The following is a 20,684-nucleotide window of genomic DNA, read 5'->3' as shown; positions in this document are numbered from 1 at the left end:
CTGGCTACAATCCAGGCAACATGTGATGGTAGCTTGATTAGGGTGTAGCTGGGGAGATGACAGAACACTAGCAGATTCTAGATAGATCTTGCAGGTGGTGCCAATAAGCTTTGCTAGTAAGATTACAGTGGGGGTGTGGGAAAAAGAAGAATCAAGTATGATTCTTAGTTTCAGGCCTAAATAACTGGAAAGATGAAGTTGCCATTATCTGAGATAAAGACAGAGGCCAGGCACAGAGGCTCATGCCTGGAATCCCAGCACTTTGAGAGACCCAGGTGGGCGGATCACTTCAGGCCAGGAGTTCAAGAACAGCCTGGCCAAAATGGCAAAACCCTGTTTCTACTCAAAATACAGAAAAAAATCAGGGGCTGGGTGGGTGGCTCACATCTGTAATCCCAGCACTTTGGTAGGCCAAGGCAGGCAGACCACCCAAGGTCAGGAGTTCAAGACCAGCCTGACCAACATGGAGAAACCCCATCTCTACTAAAAATACAAAATTAGCTGGGCATGGTGGCACATGCCTGTAATCCCAGCTACTCAGGAGGCTGAGGCAGGAGAATCACTTGAACCTGGGAGGTGGAGGTTGTGGTGAGCAGAGATTGCATCATTGTACTCCAGCCTGGGCAACAAGAACAAAACTCTGTCTCAAGAAAAAAAAATTAACAAGATGTGGTGGTGCATGCCTGTAATCCCAACTACTCGGGAGGCTGAGGCATGAGAATCGTTTGAACCCAGGCAGTGGAGGTTGCAGTGAGCTGAGATGGCACTGCTGCACTCCAGCCTGGGCGACAGAGTGAAACTGTCTTTTAAAAGAAAAACACTGAGAGAGGAGCAGATTTAGGGGCCTAGATCAGGAGCATGGACACAGACATGTGAAATACCTAACAGACATCTAAATGGAGATGCTGAACATGTCGGTCTGGAGTTTGGGAGAAAAGTGTAGATTAGAGATATACACTTGGAATCTTCTAGGTTCTCAATGGTATTGAAAGCCATTAGACTGAATGAGGTTGTGGGGGTGGCGAGAATGCATAGAGAAGTCCAAGCATCAAGACCTCTGCGGTACATCTGTGTTTAAAGGTCAAAGAGATTAGGCGCCAGCAAAGGTGACCGAAAGCAAGTATGCAGGGAGAGGAAATAAACATCACGAGAGGGCCATATCCTAAAGGCCAAGAGAAGAGTACCTTAAAACAGAGTAATGGGCTGTTTTCAATGCTGCTGGTAGATCAAATCTGATGAAAAGGAAGAGCTATTCTGTGGAACAATGCGGAAGTCACTGGATTAGAGGAATTTTCGTGGAGTGCCAGGACAAGACCCAATGAGGGACAACCAAAGACAACTCTAAGAATTGTGCTATAAAGGAGGGCCGAGAAATGGAAGTAGCACAGGTGGAAGTGGAATTAAGAGAGCTTTTTTCTGTGTTTTTGTTTTTGAGACAGGGTCTCACTCTGTTGCCCAGGCTGGAGTACAGTGGCATGATCTACAGCCTCGACCTCTCTAGGTTCCAGGGATCCTCCCTGCCTCAGTCCCCCAGAGTAGCTGGGACCATGGCTGCACACCACCACGCCTGACTAATTTTTTTGTATTTTTTATAGAGATGGAGTTTTGCCATGCTGGCCAGGCTGGTCTCAAACTCCTGAGCTCAAGCAATCTGCCTGCCTCAGCCTCCCAAAGTGCTGTGATTACAAGCGTGAGCCACTGCACTCTGCCCATTTTTTTTTTTTTTAGTACCCTGTCACCCAGGCTGGAGTGCAGTGGTGCAATCATGGCTCGCTACAGCCTCAACCTCCTGAGCTCAAGGGATCCTCCCTGCCTCAGTCCTCTGGAGTAGCTGGGACCACAGGATGTTTGGCAGCGTCTCTGGCCTCTCCCTACTGGGTGCCTATACTCCCCCTCTCCCAGTCATGACCAACAAAAGTGTCTCCAGACATTGCCAAATAGCTCCCAAGGTTTTGTCCCCCAGGGGACATTTTGGGTCATCACAACTGGGTGTCAGGGGAGGATGTGTGCTACAGGCCTCTACTGAATAGAGGCCAGGGACGCTGCAAAACATCCTACAAGACACAGGACCGCCCCCATGACAGAGTTAGCCAGTTCGAACCTGCCCTGATCTGGAGGAAGAGCACGAGAGCAAACTGTGGCCAGCAGGGGACTTGTGGAAGTTCTGACTGCTTCCATTTTTTTCACAATAGCAAGCTAGGTCATCAGCTGTAACAGTGATGGGGGTTGGGGGTACAGGAGGTTTACAAAGACAGGATATGAAACTGTCCTTTAAGAGAAGTGGACACGATTCTGGACTGCAGTAAGGGCTCGCCTGAGCTAAGCAGTCAAGAGTTTAGTGTGAAACCACTCAGCTTGGATGTTTTTCTTGGGCCGTATTCAGGGGCAGGGTAGGGAGACAGTCAGATGTAAGAGATTGTGGTCTTGCCAATAAGCACAAGGAAGAAATTGAAAGGGCAAACAAGAGTGATAAAAAATGACCACAGAATTTGAGCTGGGTGGGGCCAGCGCGGTGGCTCACGCCTGTAATCCCAGCACTTTAGAAGGCCAAGGCGGGTGGATCACTTGAGGCCAGGAGTTCTAGATCAACCTGGCCAACATGGCAAAACCCCATCTCTACTAAAAATACAAAAAGCAACTGGGTATGGTGGTGGCTGCCTGTAATTCCAGCTACTAAGGAGGCTGAGTCAGGAGAATCACTTGAATCCAGGAGGCAGAGGTTGCAGTGAGCCAAGATTGTGCCACTGCACTCCAGCCTAGGTGACAGAGGAAGACCTGTCTTTAAATTAAAAAAAAAAAATTGGAGCTGGGTAAGATGATAGAGGGGTGTAAGGGACTGTGAAAGTGGCAAAAAGTGACAAATGACCATCACAACAAGTTAGTTTCAAGATGTTCTCAACACCATGAGCTATGGAAAGGGAAGATAAGGTGAGCTCTGCCCTACTAAGGCAATAGCTCACTTTTCTTAGTAAATAGTCGATACTTCCTGAAGGACAGAGTACCACAGCTCCTAAATACTATCAGGTAAACCAAGCTTTCTAAGCTCAGCGTTTGGGGCTGTGGTATCTTTAGTGGAGTTACTCTCCATCAGTGAAGTCAGACCCTGGCGAAGCAACACTAAACATCTGAGAAGTCAGAGAACTCCGAAAGTCTGAAGTGCTTTCTACACTTCGTGAGTTTATGTGTTTTTCTTATAGCTGTTCAGATGTTGGTGAGTATACCTGGGGGTGAAGGCCTCACAAATCCCACTAAACAGACTGAAGTGCCAGGCAAAACTGTGGCCATCTGAGGCCTTATCCCTAGCTCTGATGGTTTCCAGGTGAAAGTCACCAACAGTTGCTTCCAGTAGGTTCTCAGTTCCTACTTTTTTTTTTTTTTTTGAGACAGAGTCTTGCTTTGTCACCCAATCTGGAATGCAGTGGCGTGATCTCAGCTCACTGCAACTTCCACCTCCTGGGTTCAAGCGATTCTCCTGCCTCAGCCTCCAGAGTAGCTGGGATTACAGGCATGCGCCACCACACCAGGCTAATGTTTTTCTTTTTTGCATTTTTAGTGGAGATGGGGTTTTACCATGTTGCCCAGGCTGGTCTTGAAATCCTGACCTTAACTGATCCATCCGCCTTGGCCACCCAAAGTGCTGGGAATGAGCCACCCCACCCAGCTTCGGTTCCTACTTTTGAGGACTTTGTTTAAAAATTACAAAAGATTGCCGGGTGCAGTGGCTCATGCCTGTAATCCCAGCACTTTGGGAGGCTGAGGCGGGCAGATCACAAGGTCAAGAGATCGATACCATCTGGACCAACATGGTGAAACCCCATCTCTACTAAAAAAAAAAAAAAAAAAAAAAAATTTTTGCTGGGTGTGGTGGTGCATGCCTGTAGTTCCAGCTACTCGGGAGGCTGACTGAACCTGGGAGGCAGAGGTTGCAGGGAAGCAGAGGTTGCAGTGAGCCGAGATTACGCCACTGCACTCCAGCTTGGTGACAGAGCAAGACTCCATCTCAAAAAAAAAAAAAATTATAAAAGATTGTTTTGAAAAGGATCAATTTCCTCACTGGCATGCAAACAAAACAGAAGAGATCAATGGCACTCTTTCAGGAACAACATGAGGCCTTCATGAACGTGGGCTTCCTGCAGCCACTCAGGTATCAGAAGGCCCAACCCGAGTCCATGTGGCTTCCCAGCCCTGCTTCCGGTCACCGGCAAGCCACTCAAACTTCAGCTGCAACTTGTTCAGCTGAAAAACGAAGGTCATAATACCTGCCACAGCAACCTCACAGGCCTGTGGCCCAGGAATGTAGGAGAAAGTGCTTTACAACCCATTCTGTATTTTACTACTAAGAGATTGTGAGACCGGGCACAGTAGCTCACTTCTGTAATCCCAGCACTTTGTGAGGCTGAGGCAAGTGGATTGCCTGAGGTTAGGAATTCGAGACCAGCCTGGCCAACCTGGTGAAACCTGGTCTCTACTAAAAATACAAAAATGGGTGTGGTGGTAGGCGCCTGTAGTCCCAGCTCCTTGGGAGGCTGAGGCAGGAGAATCGCTTGAACCCAGGAGGAACATGTTGCAGCGAGCCGAGATAGCACCACTGCATTCCAGTCTGGGCAACAGAGCAAGAACAGAACGCAGTCTCCCTCCTGGAATGGAGAAAAGGAACAAGAGTTTTTCACCAATGGCAGACACCTGTGTTGCATGCAACAGAGGGACACCAGCTTCTTTTCTACAAGGAGGTTAAGTGTGAGAACTTGGTCAAAGCTTGCACTTAGCAAACATATCTTTATAGCCAGGATCAGACAGAAAAATCGGTGGCGAGGAGTGAGGGCTGGAGAGCAAAGCACTTCCTAGAGACATCATCCAAAACACAACCAGTGGGTGTAATTTTAGGGCCAATACCTGGGAGTTGTGTTCTGGACTGCTAGGGGTTTGGAAACGGGTGGGATATACTTATTATCAGGCTTCCCAGGAGTCCTGAGGCTCGCTGACTAGCAACAAACGTGGAACTCTCACGAATGCATCCTGGGGCTGGTGGCTGGCTACTCCTGGTCATCTGGTAGCCCATAATCTAGGCCTCAAGCACTCGAGAGGCCTCTGAAAATGTCTCACCGCAAAAACAGACTGGAAGGGGCCCCATGATGAATATGAGGGAGCTAACTGAGGACATCAGGAAGCGGGTACTAGAAAACCCACACACTAGCTGGCCTGCCTCTATTTCTGAGGGTAAAATTACATTGCAGGTAACTACCACCGTTTTCCTACCTGGAAGATGGGCATAACATTGAGACCCAGAGGTGAAAGTGGGGGTACTTAGTCCAATCCTAGTATTTCACAAAGGAGGTGGAGGAGACAGGAGGTGAACTGACCAGCTCGAGTACCCAGCTCGTGAGTGGCCAAATCAAGATGAACATCTAGATTGTGACCCATCAGTGTTCCCTGCACCCACCTGGTTTCTTCCAGGTCCTTCCCTGAAAACAGGAGTTAGCTGAAGGGAGTTCCTGCCATAAAATTAGTATCACTTTATCAACCTACCTACCTCAGCGGAAGATCCAATGAAAAGGACAGCTGCCGCCTGCAGACCAAGTTCACCTGGGTGCCTAAAGATGTCCCACAAATGATTATAGGTGGGTTTTCAAGCTTGAGGATGATGAGCAATCCTAGGGTGGTGATGCAGATCTATCCAGAAGCCCTGAAGAAGGCAAATGACACTGATGATGAAAAGCAAGAAGCACCCTTTGTGATGGAGGGTCCCAGCCCCTTACCTAGACCACAGTCCTGCAAGCAAGTCAGGGCCAGGACCTGAGTAGGGTCAAGGAGCCCCGTGCCTGGTTGAATGCGCAGCAGTTACCGTGTGAAATTTTCAAGAACTTAACAAGGGGCCTGGCATCTTCATTTCACACTGGGCCCCTCAATCACGTGGCCAGGGCCACTGCCTCCCTAGAAGCCATAGAGGGATGGCCCGGTCTACACCTCTTCGTCCCCCACCCCACCCCCGCAGCCCTAGACCAAGGGGACCCAACGGAAGCCCTGCCACTTGCACCCCCCGCTGCGCCTGGCTTCGGGAGGGGAAGAAGGCTGCGGGAAGGGGCAGTGGAGCGGAAAGAGGTCCACACCCTCGGGCAAGGAGCCCGCTAACCAGCGGCCTTTTCCAACCCTGGCAAGCAAGACGCCAACGCAAAAGTGCCTCCGGCCCACCCCCATCCCCTGCGCTGCCTGACTTGGTTCCAAGGGTTGCCCCTGTCCTCCCTGCTCCGGAGGCGACGCCTTCCATGCCGCCGCAAGCGGCGACGTTCTGACTTCCGACGGGCAAGTGGGCCGGGGATGGAGGCCGAGGCTCAGTTTGTCGGTGGGGAAAATGGGAAGGCGCGAGGCCCTTGCGGGCGGAGGGAGCTGCCAGGGGAGCCGAGCCAGAGCAGGATGCACTTCCGGCCCCCGGGCCGGGCCGCCCCGCCGGCGCCTCGGCTGAGGGAAAGTTTGGGGACTGGTGACCGGGAGGCGCTGTCGGCCGGAACCCCGGCCTTGCCCAGTGGCCACAACTCTGACGGGCAGGAAAGACTAACGGCCCAAATGCCGGAGCCAGACGCCGGGAGCCGCCGCAAACTCCGCGCCTCAGGGGCGGGGACACGGTGGAGGGGCGGGGCTCCGGCGGAGGGCCTGAAACCACTGGGATGAATAAAGTTCCAACGAAAAGCGTACTCGTAGGGGTTCCATAGTGTAGTGGTTATCACGTCTGCTTTACACGCAGAAGGTCCTGGGTTCGAGCCCCAGTGGAACCACAGCCGCGAGGCGGCCATTTTGGCTTTGAAAATCCCTAAACGTTTCGGTTAAAAAAAAAAAAGACAACGAAATGTTTTTCTTTGTCCTTCTTTTTTTTTTTTAAAATTTTTTGGCATGTTTATATCGCAGAAGTGAAATGACAGACACCCTCTCCTACCCCACAAGGTCGCTTCCGCCATCGTCCCACCTGAGAAATAGCGAAGGGCAGGAGCCGGGGGAAGTCCTAGACCCGATCCGGCGCCCCCGATCCGACTGGGCCCTACCCACTCTCCTTTCAGTACCCAGGGCGGCCTCCGAAAATCGGGCTCTCAGGGATGCACCTGGCGCTGCCTTTTCCCTGCAAGTCAGCAAGGGCCGGCCCCCCAACCTCCAACTAAAATGTGGTAGGCAATACAGCAGCTGAATTATTAAAAGTTGATCATGATTATGACTCTGATTAAAAGTTCTATTTTTCATTAAGCTTTGATGCACAGAGCAAGTAAAAAAAAAAAAAAAACACTGTCCTTTTTAGTGCAGCAGTAGAGTCTGTGTAATAGAGTTCATACACAGTATAAAATAAATGTCAGACATTCAATTAATACTGGTTGAATGAGCAAACGTTTCTCTAGTTTCTTTCTGTTCCTCTTTACTATTTCATTATAGTTTCGTTTGGGGAGTTTGTTATTTGTTTAAATATTAGTCTTTTTTATCTTTGACAAGAGGAATGAGGGTGTGAGCCATGGTGGGATGGTGGCAGCCAAAAACTAAAATGGGAAGGAGCACTCAGTATTTTTCTCTGCATTTGTCAACCTAGTTGTGCATCCTTAGCAGCGTAGAAATTTTCGTCTTTTTCTAACTCAAGATCATAACTCCTTCCCTCTTATTACAATCACTTCATCAACTTTATTCTTTTTTAAAACCACCTTAAACTTTTTTTTTGTTTTGAGATGGAGTCTCGCTCTGTCACCCAGGCTGGAGTGCAGTGGCACGATCTCGGCTCACTGCAACTTCTGCCTCCTGGGTTCAAGCGATTCTCCTACCTCAGCCTCCCAAGCAGCTGGGATTACAGGCACTTGCCACCACACCCAGCTAATTTTTGTATTTTGGGTAGTGATGAGGTTTCACCATGTTACCCGACTGGTCTCAGACTCCTGACCTCAAGTGATCCGCCTGCCTCGGCTTCCCAGAGTGCTGGGATTCCAGGCGTGAGCCACCGCGCCCAGCCCACCTTAATCATTTTTAAGTATACAGTTCAGTAGTGTGAAGTATATTCACGTTGTTGTGAAACAGATCTCCAGAACCTTTTCATCTTGCAAAACTCAAACTCTATACCTATTAAACAACTCCCCTTTTCCTCCTATCAACTTTATTCTGAATGGTGATGTAAAAATAATAGCTAACTATGTCTAGCACTGTGCTAAGTATTTTGTATATATGATCTCATGAAAGCCTCAAAATAACTCTAGAAAGTAGGCATTATTGCCAGGCACAGTGGCTCATGCCTGTAATCCCAGCACTTTGGGAGGCCGGAATGGGTTGATTATGAGGTCAAGAGATCGAGACCATCCTGGCTAACACAGTGAAATGCTGTCTCTACTAAAAATACAAAACAATTAGCCAGCATGGTGGCAAGTGCCTGTAGTCTCAGCTACTCGGGAGGCTGAGGCAGGAGAATCGCTTGAACCCAGGGGCCAGAGGTTGCAGTAAGCCGAGACCGCGCCATTGCACTCCAGCCTGGGTGACAGAGTGAGACTTCGTCTCAAAAAAAAAGAAAGTAGACATTGATATCATCATCTTACAGAGGAGAAAATTGAGGCACAGAGATGTTAATAACTTGCCCTGAGGTCACAATGTAAAGTGCTAGTGCTGCAATTTGCACCCCGTCTGTGCTCTTAACCCTACTGGCTGCATTCATCTCCTACTTAACCAGCCCCTAACCTTGGCCATTTAGATAGTTTCCAACATCTTGTTATAAGTAGCAATGCACAGCTTCGTGTAACTGTCTTCCCACCACCAAATTTAGCCTTTTCCTGAGTGAATAGGTGTGCACATGATGCCTAGTTGCTTTCAAAGAGCATTTCCATGACATTTTCATACAATTTGAGAATGCTAATGCTTATTTGGCAGGAAATTGTTCAAAGTTGCCCCCAGAAGATGATGGCGAAGAAAGGACAAAGACCCGAGACTTCTGGTTCTAGTTCCTCTCTCCCTCCATTGCTTCCCTTACATTAAATAGAATGAAAACAGTATGGGCCAGGCGCGGTAGCTCATGCCTGTAATCCCAGTACTTTGGGAGGCTGAGGTGGGTGGATGACCTGAGGTCAGGAGTTCGAGACCAGCCTGGCCAACGTGACGAAACCCCATCTCTACTAAACATACAAAAATTAGCCAGGCAGGGTGGCGGGTGCCTGTAATCCCAGCTACTCAGGAGGCTGAGGCAGGAGACTAGATTGAATCCAGGAGGCAGAGGTTGCGGTGAGCCGAGATTGCACCATTGCACTCCAGCCTGAGTGACAAGAGTGAAACTCCATCTCAGAAAAAAAAAAAAAAAAAAAGAATGAAAAGTATCTTCCTCACAAACCCAACCTCAGTTGATGCTAGTATCTTCCATGAGACTTTCTTGTTGAGGCAGGTAACTCTGTGGGTTAACTTGATGGGGCTCAGCCCAAGACCTAAGAACTAAATTGGAATAAGATGCTTAACGAGGCCAGGGCTCAACTTAATCCCCTGCTCCTGGCCCAGCTCTCCAGTTCAGGAAGGTAGAGCTTCGGCTGAGGACAAGGGGAAGATGCCGCGCAAGATAGAAGGCTTTTTGTTTTTACTTCTCTTTGGCTATGAAGGTATGTGCTATTCAACCATTGACATTCATTGCATACTTAACATGGAATTTAATTAATATCATTGATAAACAGGAATATAACTTGAATAATAGAAATATTATTAATTAGCAACGTGTTAATTAACTAATACGTGTTATTAATGAATAACAGTTGTCTTTATGTAGATGGCTTTCCACTTCTGTGAGGAGCCTTCTAAAGTTCAAAGGATGCTTAAATTCCGATGGAAAGAAAGATGGGTCTCAAAAATCAATAAAACAGCCATAAGTTGCAACAACGAATGAGAAAGTATTCTGGAAACCTTTAGGAGTCAAAGTTGGAGTGACTGTAGAATTTAACATTGCAAACCAGAACGCTATTGACAGTGGAGGAAGACCTGCTGGGACAACAGGTATAACCCAGGACCATCCAGGGCAAATCGGGACATAAGTTCACCCTAGTTTAAATATGGATTAATGTAACATGCCCAGTACCACTGGAATCTAATAAAAAACATAATCCAACAGAGAGTCAGGAAACCCCGGAGACTTAATACACCCAGTCATTTAACAGTTTCTGAATATGAGCCTAGCGGAAGTGATATGCTTCAATCAGGAAAAAATAAGGGCAAATCTCTAAAATGTCGTTCAGTTCCAATTCCCCCTCATCTTTGAAATAATATTCTTTCATGCCTCTCTCAATTCTCAAGTACACATCTGCTCAGAATTTCTTCTCAGATACATCCAGATGTTAGAAATTGGTTGACTGTCTTCTTTGTGGATATCGTGTATTTGTGTGTGTTATAGAAAATAAATTAAAAAGCAGGAAGAAGGAGGTCTCTCTGCTCTGCAAATGACCTGGTAGACAAACACAATGAAACTCACACAAGTAGAATCAGAATTCTTGGTTTCACAGCTCACTGCAGCCTCAACCTCCCAGGCTCAAACCATCCTCCTGCCTCAGCCTCCCTAGTAGCTGAGATTACAAGCATGCACCACCACATTCGGCTAATTTTTTGTATTTGTAGACAGAGGTTTTCGCCATGTTTCCCAGGCTGATGACTTTTGTTACTAAGTCACATTTCTCAGTATTTGGAAAGACTGGTGACAATATAATTCCAAGGTCATTCTGCAAACCATAAGGTACATTTCTAAGTAGGGATCATTTAAACCCATGTCTGTTGTGATTTTTTTCCCCTGAAATTAATAGTCCACATCTTGTCCCAGGAACTCTGAGCACTTTAAGATGCTTTGCGCTTTTGTTGTTTTTCCTTTACTCCTTGACCCCTCCTCTTTCCTTAGCAAGAAAATCTAAGCAGACTGTGTCAAGGCTTAGATCTAAATACTCCTGGTTCTCAGACACCCTCCAGGCTCACTCTCAGATTTCTCTTCTTTGTGATTGGCATGGAGATTCATTCATTCCTCAGTCCCTTCGTTCAAGAACTCATCCCTGAGTATCTGCTAGGGGGCAAACACTGTGTAGGAACTTGACATGCAAGGCAGATCGTTGTTGCTTCCACAGCACTGAGTCTAACAACCCTGTTCTGTGACCTCCCCACCCCCATGGGAAGCAGTCCTAGAAAAGTTTACCAATGAGCCGGGCACGGTGGCTCATACCTGCAATCCCAGCACTTTGGGAGGCTGAGGCAGGTGGACCACCTGAGGTCGGGAGTTCCAGACCAGCCTGACCAACATAGAGAAACGCCATCTCTACTAAAAATACAAAATTAGCCAGGTGTGGCAGTGCATGCCTGTAATCCCAGCTACTCAGGAGGCTGAGAAAGGAGAAGTGCTTCAACCCAGTAGACAGAAGTTGCAGTGAGCTGAGATTGTGCCACTGCACTCCAGCCTGGGTGACAGAGTGACACTATCTCAAAAAAAAAAAAAAAGTTTACCAATGCATTTCAAAATTACACCTGCCCAGTTAGTAGATATCAGTAATAGAAGACAGGCTGGCAAGAGGCATGAAGGATGGCACTCTTTCGTGTTCTGAAGTTTACCAATCTTACTGCATGGCTGGGGTGCTCCAGAAATGTCTATGAAAAGCAGAGAACATCGTCTCTCCAGGTAGATGCAACGTAGGCCAGTGGGAAAGCTTGGGGAGCTTACATGATCTTACCCACCTAACCCAGGCCTTTAACACCTCTTGGAAGGAAAGCAGCCAGCCAAAAATAGCCACTGTGGCTTGGAGACCTACTGTGTGCCCTACCCTGAGCCAGAGGGATGCTCCAGGGGACAGAGGGCACAATCACTGCACTTAACCAGCATATTATCCAGGTGGAGATGCATAAGACCCCCATATATGGGAAAGATGCGATCCATTGCACAGCTGGGAACCTGAAGACAAAGCGTCTTCATCCAATTTACCCTCCTCTGCTTCTGTTCCTCGGTGGCAGTATCTCCTCATTACGGTGAAATGAGGTAGAATAATTGTCTTCACTTAGGCATTGGGTGAAGGTTCATTTGGGAGAGCACACAGCACCGTAGTAAGGCACTTCCTGTGTCTTCTAAGAGTCAGGCTTCTATTTCTCTTACACCACACATATTGGATTCAATGCCAATAATGAGTTTTAGAACGTCCATCTTATTAAAATATCTTACTTCATTCCTTGGTCATGCTTATCATATAAAAACCAAAAAAGTCCTTCAGCCTCAACTTATAGGTGACTGTGTTACCATCAGGGACTTCAGGGTTGTTTTTAAAGCAGCTTTATTGAGACATAATTTATGTACTCTTAAATTCACCCATTGAACGTCTATTGTTTGATCGTTTTAAGTATATTTACAGATTTGTGGAGAACATAATCTAATTTTAGAACATTTTCATCACCCAAACATGAAGCCCTCACTCCCCATTCTCCTTGTCCCCTCCCTCCCCCAGCCCCTGGGCAACCACAAATGGACTTTCTGTCTCTAAAGATTTGCCAGTCCTGCACAGTTCATTTCAATGGAATCACACAGCATGTGGTCTTTTGTCTTTCACTTAGCATATGTCGTCGCTGAGGTTCATCTGTGTCTGAAGCATGTGCAGATAACAGATTTACCCATGAATATGACTGTCGCCTAAAATAGTAAGACTTTCACACCAGAAGCAATTTCCTTCTTTTTATTTCACGAGAGGGACGTTATTGCAGCCTGCTGCGTCCCTCCTGTTTCTCAAGTAGATTGGGAGCTGGTTACAGACCATTTTTAATCATTCATAATTTTATGCTTTTCTCCTTGGCTTCATCTGTTTCCATGGGAAGGAACACTTTGTAGTTGGTGATATCCAATCAAAGAGACCAAACTAGTCTTTCCTGTGCGTATCTAAAGCGCATGCCTTTCCTCCTGGGTTGCAAGGTACATTTCAAGAAATAGACATGTTTTGAAATTTCCTGCTGTGGCAACAAGGGTTTCCCCAGTAGAGTGGCCCTTTTGGACCAAGGGGCAAATGAGCCCATATTGCATAAATCTAAGATTCGTGACTGGCAGATATCTCATGTAACGAGTGGTGGAATCACAGAAGCCATCCAAGTAGGGAGAAAAATATGCAACCACATAATCGAAATCTTTCACTATTTTTCCTTTAGAGGCTGAGGTTTTTCTCTTGTTCTCATTCCAACAATGCTATTTTCCAGTATGATACTATTAGGTTGGTGCAAAAGTAATTGCGGTTTTTGACATCACGATATGTTATGGTCAAAAATGCTTTTGTTCTCTAGTTCACTGGTGATTAAAACCTTATGCGGCACTGCAGCTACCATGTTGCTTCTCCTTTGGTGACAGCTTTTTCTGTAAAACACTTGTCGTTCCTTCTTTCTCTGTTCATTTCCATAAGGATCTGGTACCTCAGAACCTGAGGCTGTCTACAGACAAATGCTTTCTAGAGGAGGGGAGTCTAGGAGGAAAAGAAACACAAAAAATCAGCCCAAAATTGGATTGCACCCAGGAATTGGCTCCGAAAGCAGGCCTTTTCCTTGGACTCTAGGTTTGCTTAGTGACAGCTCAACAGACCAGACCCTCTCCAGTAGTGACAGACATGGCCTTTGAGCCAAGTGGATTTGGTTATGAAAGCCACACTGTCAGTAACCAATACCCCTTGCCTTTGGTTTTTCAAAAAGAGGATCTGGTACAATTTTTTTTTTTTTTTTTTTTTGAGACTCCACTCTGTTGCCTAGGCTGGAGTGTGGTGGCGTGATCTCAGCTCACTACAGCCTCTGCCTCTGGGGTTCAAGTGAGTCTTCTGCCTCAGCCTACCAAGTAGATGGGATGACAGGCATGCACCACCACGCCTGGCTAATTTTTGTATTTTTTGTAGAGATGGGGTTTCACCATGTTGGCCAGGCTAGTCTGGAACTCCTGACCTCAAGTGATCTGCCCGCCTCGGCCTCCCAAAGTGCTAGGATTACAGGTGTGGGCTACTGTGCCCAGCCTGGCACAACTGGTGTTAGCCTAAGAGACAGAGTCCTTCAGAAACTGCCTCACAGCCAGTCCCAGCTTCTCCTGAGGGTGAGGATGGGGCAGAGCATCTCCTGGACTAGCAGCCCCCAGTTAACTAGACCATAATTGCTTATTTCCTTTGCATTTCTTGATGAACAGCTACAGGCCTGAGGTTAGGAGTTTATATAGTCATTAACTCTGCAGAGCACAGGGCACCATCCAGCCTTTCTGGGCTTCCCCTTGAGTTCCAGAAGCATCTGTCCCGCTGCCAGCTCATTTTGAACACTGGGGTGTCCCCTAGGCATCTCAAATTCATTATGTCCCAAACAGACCATCCTTCTCCCCATCCTCCCCAAATCCCTTGTCCTCACTGAAATCTTCTCCCCTTCCTCCCTCCCTGTAAATGGCAGCTCTATTCCCCCAGTTGCCCCAGCCTCAGACTTGTGTTTCTTTCACACCCCCACCCCTGCCATGTGTAACCTGTCTGCAGGTCCTGTGGGCACTACTTCCCCAGTACAGTCAGAATCCAGCCACTTATTGTTGTACCTGAGCAAGTCAAGGAATGTGCCACACTCTGAGATTGAATTATGAGTCCCTTATTATGCCGGCGACCGAGAGGTGGCTAACAGCCAAAATTCTCTCAGCCTCTAAGAAAGTTAGGTGGTCTTTTATACCCTAGTTTTAAAAGGGAGGGGGGACTTAGCTGAAGCAAATTTTTCACAAAAGCAGAGTAAGCAAAAAGTTAAAAGATAAACTAGTACATGAGAAATAAAACAGTGCCAGGTGTGAGGGGTAGAGCTGTCATGAAAAACACACAACTTAACAGATAACGGGGGCTCCGGGCGCTCGGCAGCACCTGCATTCCCAGGCTCTGCTGGTACCACTTAACTCGGCCTCTTATCAACAAATGCATTCCTGGAGGTGCCCAGTGTCAGCCTGCCCCAGATACATACTACATTACATACTTAATGGTGGGAAAATCCCTAAAATGTAGAAGCTAAGACGGAATCTGTCTGGCTAACAGAGAGCCTGAACAGCTTTTAGTCTGAGAAAGAGAGAGTTAGTTTTAGCTGGCAAAAAGCAGGTTATCACATTATCACCTCCACTGCCACCACCCTGGGACAAGCCAGTATCTTCTCTTCCCTGGATGACTGCACTCACCTCGGAACCAGACCCTGTGGCCACCCTTGCTGTGACCAGCTGGGTCTATAATACGGGACCAGAGGGGAGCATTTTGGCCAGGCACGGTGGCTCACGCCTGTAATCCCAGAACTTTGGGAGGTCGAGGCGGGTGTATCATGAGGTCAAGAGATTGAGACCATCCTGTCCAACATGGTGAAACCCCGTCTCTACTAAAAATACAACAAACTAGCTGGGCGTGGTGGCGGACACCTGTAGTCCCTGTAATCCCAGCTACTCAGGAGGCTGAGGCAGGAGAATCGCTTGAACCCGGGAGGCAGAGGTTGCGGTGAGCCGAGATCACGCCATTGCACTCCAGCCTGGCGACAGAGTGAGACTCCATCTCAAAACAAACAAACAAAAACAGAAGGAGTTTTGAAACCATGGTCAGTCATGTCCTCCCCTATCCTCAAGTTCCACAAATGGCCCACAAGGCCCTACGGGAATTGGCTCCCCGATACCCCCCAGCCTCCCCATCTCCTAAGACTCTCTCTCCTCTAGCTCCAGCCCCAGGGGCTCCTTGGTCTTCCTGGAACATGCCAAGCACATGCTCACCTCGGGGGCTTGGCACATGATGTTCTCTCTGCCCGCAATGCTTTGCCCACAGGTGTCTCGCCTCCTTTGGATCTCTGTGCCAACATCACCTTCTCAGTGAGGGCTTACCTGAGTCCAAAAGGACCAGTCCCTGTCCCTGCTTCCTTGCTTCTTCTCCACAGCAGTCACTGGCATCTTCCATACTATATATTGTATTTCTTCATTCGTTCATGAATGTATTCTCCCCATCCACTCCCACCCAACACACACATTAGCCTGTGAGCTTTATGATGGCAGCTGTTTTTCCTGTTCTGTTTACTACTCTATCCCCAGCACCTAAAGCTGGGACTGGAATGTATTAGATGCTCAATGAACATTAGTTGAATGAATGAATTCTTTGGGGTGAGTTATTATCAGCCATCTTTCTTTTGTATGGGTTTCTATGACTTGTGGGTGAGAAAAAGGTGGACTGAAAAGGCCAGAGCAAGTGGTGAGCTGGGGGGCAGGAACAGCCCTCTTTTTTTTTTTTTTTTTGAGACAGGGTCTCACTCTGTCACCCAGACTGAAGAGCAGTGATGCGATCATACCTCGCTGCAGCCTCCAACTCCCATAATCCTCCCGCCTCGTCTTCCAAATAGCTCGGATCACAGGTGTGTGGCACCACACTGGGCTCATTTTTATTTATTTATTTACTTATTTATTTATTTTAGCAGAGACCAAGTCTTGCCATGTTGCCCAGGCTGATCGCAAACTCCTGAGCACAAGGGATCCTTCTGCCTCGGTCTCCCAAAGTGTTAAAATTCTATGCATGAGCCAGTGTGCCCAACCAGGAAAAGTCCTCTTTATAGGGAGGGGCTGAGTAGGCAGAGAAGTCGGAGTAGGAGGAGGCATTTGTGGCAAAGAAATTCTGTGGATGGAGGCATGAGACGGTCTGGCACATTTGTGGCTTGGCAAGCAGTACAGAGTGAGAAACATAATCCCAAGAGGTGGGCAGGAGGTAGGTCTATCTCCATGACCCCTTGAAGGACACTTTATTATTACACGTATTGTAGGGGTGAGAAAACGGAGAGATCATAATAAATGTCAGAGACGGGACTCAGCCCCTGGCAATGGGGACCTGGCAAAGGGTTTTGTGCAGGAGAGTGGCAGCATCAGGCATCACTTCGCTGCCTCGGCAGCACGGAGGATGAAAGAGACAAATAGGCTGGGCCTGGTGGCTCACGCCTGTAATCCCAGCACTTTGGGAGGCCAAGGCGGGTGGATCTCCTGAGGTCAGGAGTTTGAGACTAGCCTGGCCAACATGTTGAAACCCCGTCTCTACCAAAAATACAAAAATTAGCTGGGCGTGGTGGTATATGCTTGTAATCCCAGCCACTTGGGAGGCTGAGGCAGAAGAATCACTTCAACCTGGGAGGCAGAGGTTGCAGTGAGCTGAGATCATGCCACTGCACTCCAGCCTGAGTGACAGAGTAAGATTCTGTCTCAAAAAAAAAAAAAGAGAGACAAGTTCCTCTTTAGCAGGCACAGTACCCGGGAGAGAGGGTGGGGCCTCAAGCAGGTAGTGGCAATGGGATGGAGAGGAGAGAAAGCCCCTCCATGGTGGCCATAGGATATAGGGGTTTAGGAAAAAGAGGAGTCTAGGAAGAGCCCTCTGGATGGGGTGGTAGATGGATGGCGAAGCCACTCAGAAGATAAGAAATAGAAAAAAGAGGTCAGGCACGGTAGCTCATGCCCGTAATCCCAGCACTTTGGGAGGGCGAGGCAAGAGGATCCCTTGAGCCCAGGAATTTGAGACCAGCCTGGGCAACATAGCAAGACCCCATCTCTACAAAAAAATTAAGAAAATTAGCTGAGCATGGCAGGGCATGCCTGTAGTCCCAGCTACTCAGGAGGCTGAGGTGCGAGGATTGCTTGAGCCCAGGAGGTCGAGGCTGCAATGATCAAGAAGCAGAACATGACCAGTGGGGCCAGGCACAGTGGCTCACACCTGTAATCCTAGCACTTTGGGAAGCTGAAGCAGGAGGGTGGCTTGCATCTAGGAGTTCGAGACAAGCATGGGCAATATAGTGAGACCCCCATCTTTACCAAAAAAAATAAATAAATAGAAAAATTAGCCAGGCCTGGTGGCACATGCTTATAGTCCCAGCTACTTGGGATGCTGAGGTGGGAGGATCACTTGAGCCTGGGAGGTGAGGCTACAGTGAGCCGGGAGCACACCACTGTACTCTAGCCCAGGCAACAGAGCAAGACCCTGTCTCAAAAAAAAGTCATTGTTAACTTCCTCTGAAAGCACATAATTTGGGACTATGGGGCTGTCCTAGTCTGTTTGAGAAGCTATAACAAAATGCCATAAACTAGGTGGCTTATAAACCACAGAAATGTATTTCTTACAATACTGGAGGCTGGTAAGTCCAGGTCAAGGTGCTAGCAGATTTGGGTCTGGTGAGAGCCTGCTTCCTGCTTCATCCCTGGCACCTTCTTGCTGTGCCCTCCCATGGTGAAAGGGGCAAGCTAGTGATATGGTCAGGGGGCAGGGTGGTACCTGGCTCAGGCCCCACCCCCAGGCCTGTGCCCACAGACCTAGATGAGGACAGGCACAGACCCAGGCGCTCCTGCCTTGGTGCCCAAATGTTGCATTTCCCAAAACCCCCCTGGCCCACCATGCCCCCCATCTGGTGCCTATAAAAACTCTGAGATCCTAGCAGGCAGACACACAAGCGCCTGGAGGTGGAGAGGACCACATTGGCAGAAGACATGAATGGCTGGACGTCCAGAGGACATTGAGAGAGGCGCGCTGTCAAAGAGCACGTGACAGACGCCCGCAGGCAGTAGGCCACGGACCAGCGGAACCAGGCGGAGTTTGCCCCGGAATGTCAGAGAAGAGTAGAGCCACCTAGCAAGTCTGACTCCAGGGGAAAACCATCTCCCTTCTGGCTTCCCCATCTGCTGAGAGCTACTTCCACCATTCAATACAACCTTGCACTTATTCTCCAAGAGCATGTGTGATCTGATTCTTTTGATACATCAAGCCAGGAACCTCAGGATACAGAAAGCCCTCTGTCCCTGTGACAAGGCAGGGGTCTAATTGAGCTAGCACAAGCCGCCTCCGGACGGCAAACTAAAGGACCACCCTGAAACACATGCCCACTGGGGTCTCAGCTGTAAATATTCATCCCTAGACACTGCGGTGAGGTCGGAGCTCCACAGCCTGCAGTCTGTATGCTCCCCGAGGGGCTTGAGCAGCGGGGCACTGAAGAAACGAGCCACAGCCCCCTCACAGGGCATGCGAGGGGGCAAGGGGACCTTTCCTATTTCACTAGCTCCCTGGGGTCTCTTTTACACAGATACTAATCCCATTTAAGAGGGCAGAGCGTCATCACCTCTCAAAGGCCCACCTCTTACTACCACATTGGTGATTAGGTTCCAACATATGAATTGTATGGGGGAAACTAACATTCAGACCGTATCAGGGATTCTGGTGGCCTCCTACAAAGATGGCACTCCCCAACCTTCATGGCTACCTGAGACGGTCAGTTCTGCCCTAGCAGGTGAGCAACCAGTGGAACGAGCACCCAGGAGAGAAAGCAGTGTGTGGAGGCTGCAGGTGAGCGTGGCCTGAATCTTCCCAGGCTAAGTGACATGTCCGGTTCACTCCACTGCAGCCCCTGCATAACCCATGGAAGCACTCACCCCCGGCATGGTCCAGTGGCCTGTCTTCTCCTGGGTCCTCAAGCCCCTTCGAGCAGAGAGTGAGGCTTCCACTTCAGAAGGCCTGGGCCCTAGTACAGCACCAGGCCCACAGTGGATACAAAAAAGTGGTTGCAGAACGGGGAAACGTGTATTATTGAAATGAAAACTTTTATCATTGTGATGAAAAAGGCAAGACCATTTCTAAAAGCTTCTTGTGAGCATCAGATTAGCTTTTTAAGTAGCAAAGTGGTTAAAGGAGGGACTTTTATTTCCAGTTTTTATACTCAGGTTTTGTTTGAAATTTTTCCAGTAGTTGTGTTGCCTTTATTATCAGAAAAGAAGGAAAAGTGTTTGTTTTATTCAAAATGTCTGGGAAGGCCAGGTGCGGTGGCTCACACCTGTAATCCCAGCACTTTAGGAGGACAAGGTGGGTGGATCACCTAAGGTCAGGAGTTCGAAAGCAGCCTGGCAACATGGCAAAACCCAGTCTCTACTAAAAATACAAAAATTAGCTGGGCATGGTGGCTGTAACCCCAGCTACTCATGAGGCTGAGGCAGGAGAATCGCTTGAACCCGGAAAGCGAAGGTTGCAGTGAGCCAAGATTGCGCCATTGCACTCCAGCCTGGGCGACAGTGAAACCCAGTCTCCAAAAAAAAAAAGGTCTAGGCAATGCTTTTCCTCACTTCTCTCAAGGCTCATGGCTGAGACCCCTATGACAAAAGACAGTTTAATGACGGAAAACCATCCCTCATTTAGCAGAAACCCCATCTCTACTAAAAATACAAAAATTAGCCAGGCATCGTGGCGGGTGCCTATAATCTCAGCTCACTGCAACCTCCACCTCCTGAGTTCAAGTGATTCTCCTGCCTCAGCCTCCCAAGTAGCTGGGATTACAGGTGTGCGCCACCATGCCCAGCTAATTTTTGTATTTTTAGTAGAGACAGGTTTTGCCATGTTGGTCAGGCTGGTCTCAAACTCCTGACCTCGTGATCCACCCACCTCAGCCTCCCAAAGTGCTGGGATTATAGGTGTGAGCCACTGCACCCCGTCATAATTATCTTTTTTTTTTAATTTGAGACAGAGTCTCGCTCTGTCACCCAGGCTGGAGTGCAGTGGTGAAACCTCCGCCTGCCAGGTTCAAGCGATTCTTATACCTCAGCCTCCCAAGTAGCTGGGATTACAGGCGTGCGCCACCATGCCTGGCTAATTTTTGTTTGTTTTTGTAGAGAAGGGGTTTTCATCTTGGTACTCAGGCCGGTCTCAAACTCCTGGCCTAAGTGATTGGCCCACCTTGGC

The 20,684-nt window shown here is 48.3% G+C and overlaps 2 protein-coding genes and 1 non-coding gene across 11 annotated transcripts in view; 2 read left to right on the top strand and 1 right to left on the bottom strand.

The window, feature by feature from the left end:
- The window catches only part of PPEF1 (protein phosphatase with EF-hand domain 1), a 164,724-nt gene extending 158,158 nt beyond the window's left edge, over window positions 1-6,566 (bottom strand). For 4 of the 7 annotated variants that reach the window (XM_008989035.4, XM_008989036.4, XM_035288255.2 and 1 more), the window contains exons 1-2: window positions 6,213-6,566; window positions 5,531-5,683 (exon numbers count right to left, since the gene is read on the bottom strand). The gene's annotated coding sequence lies outside the window, so the exon portion shown is untranslated. Of the gene's footprint in view, window positions 1-5,530 lie in introns of all 7 variants that reach the window. The other 3 variants (XR_013531532.1, XM_078362843.1, XM_078362844.1) reach the window with 1 other exon arrangement.
- Window positions 6,567-6,697: 131 nt separating this feature from the next.
- Window positions 6,698-6,770, top strand: TRNAV-UAC (transfer RNA valine (anticodon UAC)). The gene has a single exon. It is a non-coding gene; the product is annotated as a tRNA-Val (tRNA).
- A 2,728-nt stretch (window positions 6,771-9,498) lies between these two features.
- The window catches only part of RS1 (retinoschisin 1), a 30,831-nt gene continuing 19,645 nt past the window's right edge, over window positions 9,499-20,684 (top strand). For all 3 annotated transcript variants that reach the window (XM_035289046.3, XM_035289047.3, XM_035289045.3), the window contains exon 1: window positions 9,499-9,590. In XM_035289046.3, the coding sequence (XP_035144937.1) occupies window positions 9,585-9,590 (6 nt within the window). In that variant the 5' untranslated portion in view covers window positions 9,499-9,584. The remainder of the gene's footprint in view (window positions 9,591-20,684) is intronic.

This window comes from Callithrix jacchus, chromosome X, assembly GCF_049354715.1.
Source record: "Callithrix jacchus isolate 240 chromosome X, calJac240_pri, whole genome shotgun sequence".
NCBI lineage: Eukaryota > Metazoa > Chordata > Mammalia > Primates > Cebidae > Callithrix > Callithrix jacchus.
Note: the sequence above shows the minus strand (reverse complement) of the source record. Positions and strands in the feature narration are given on the sequence as shown.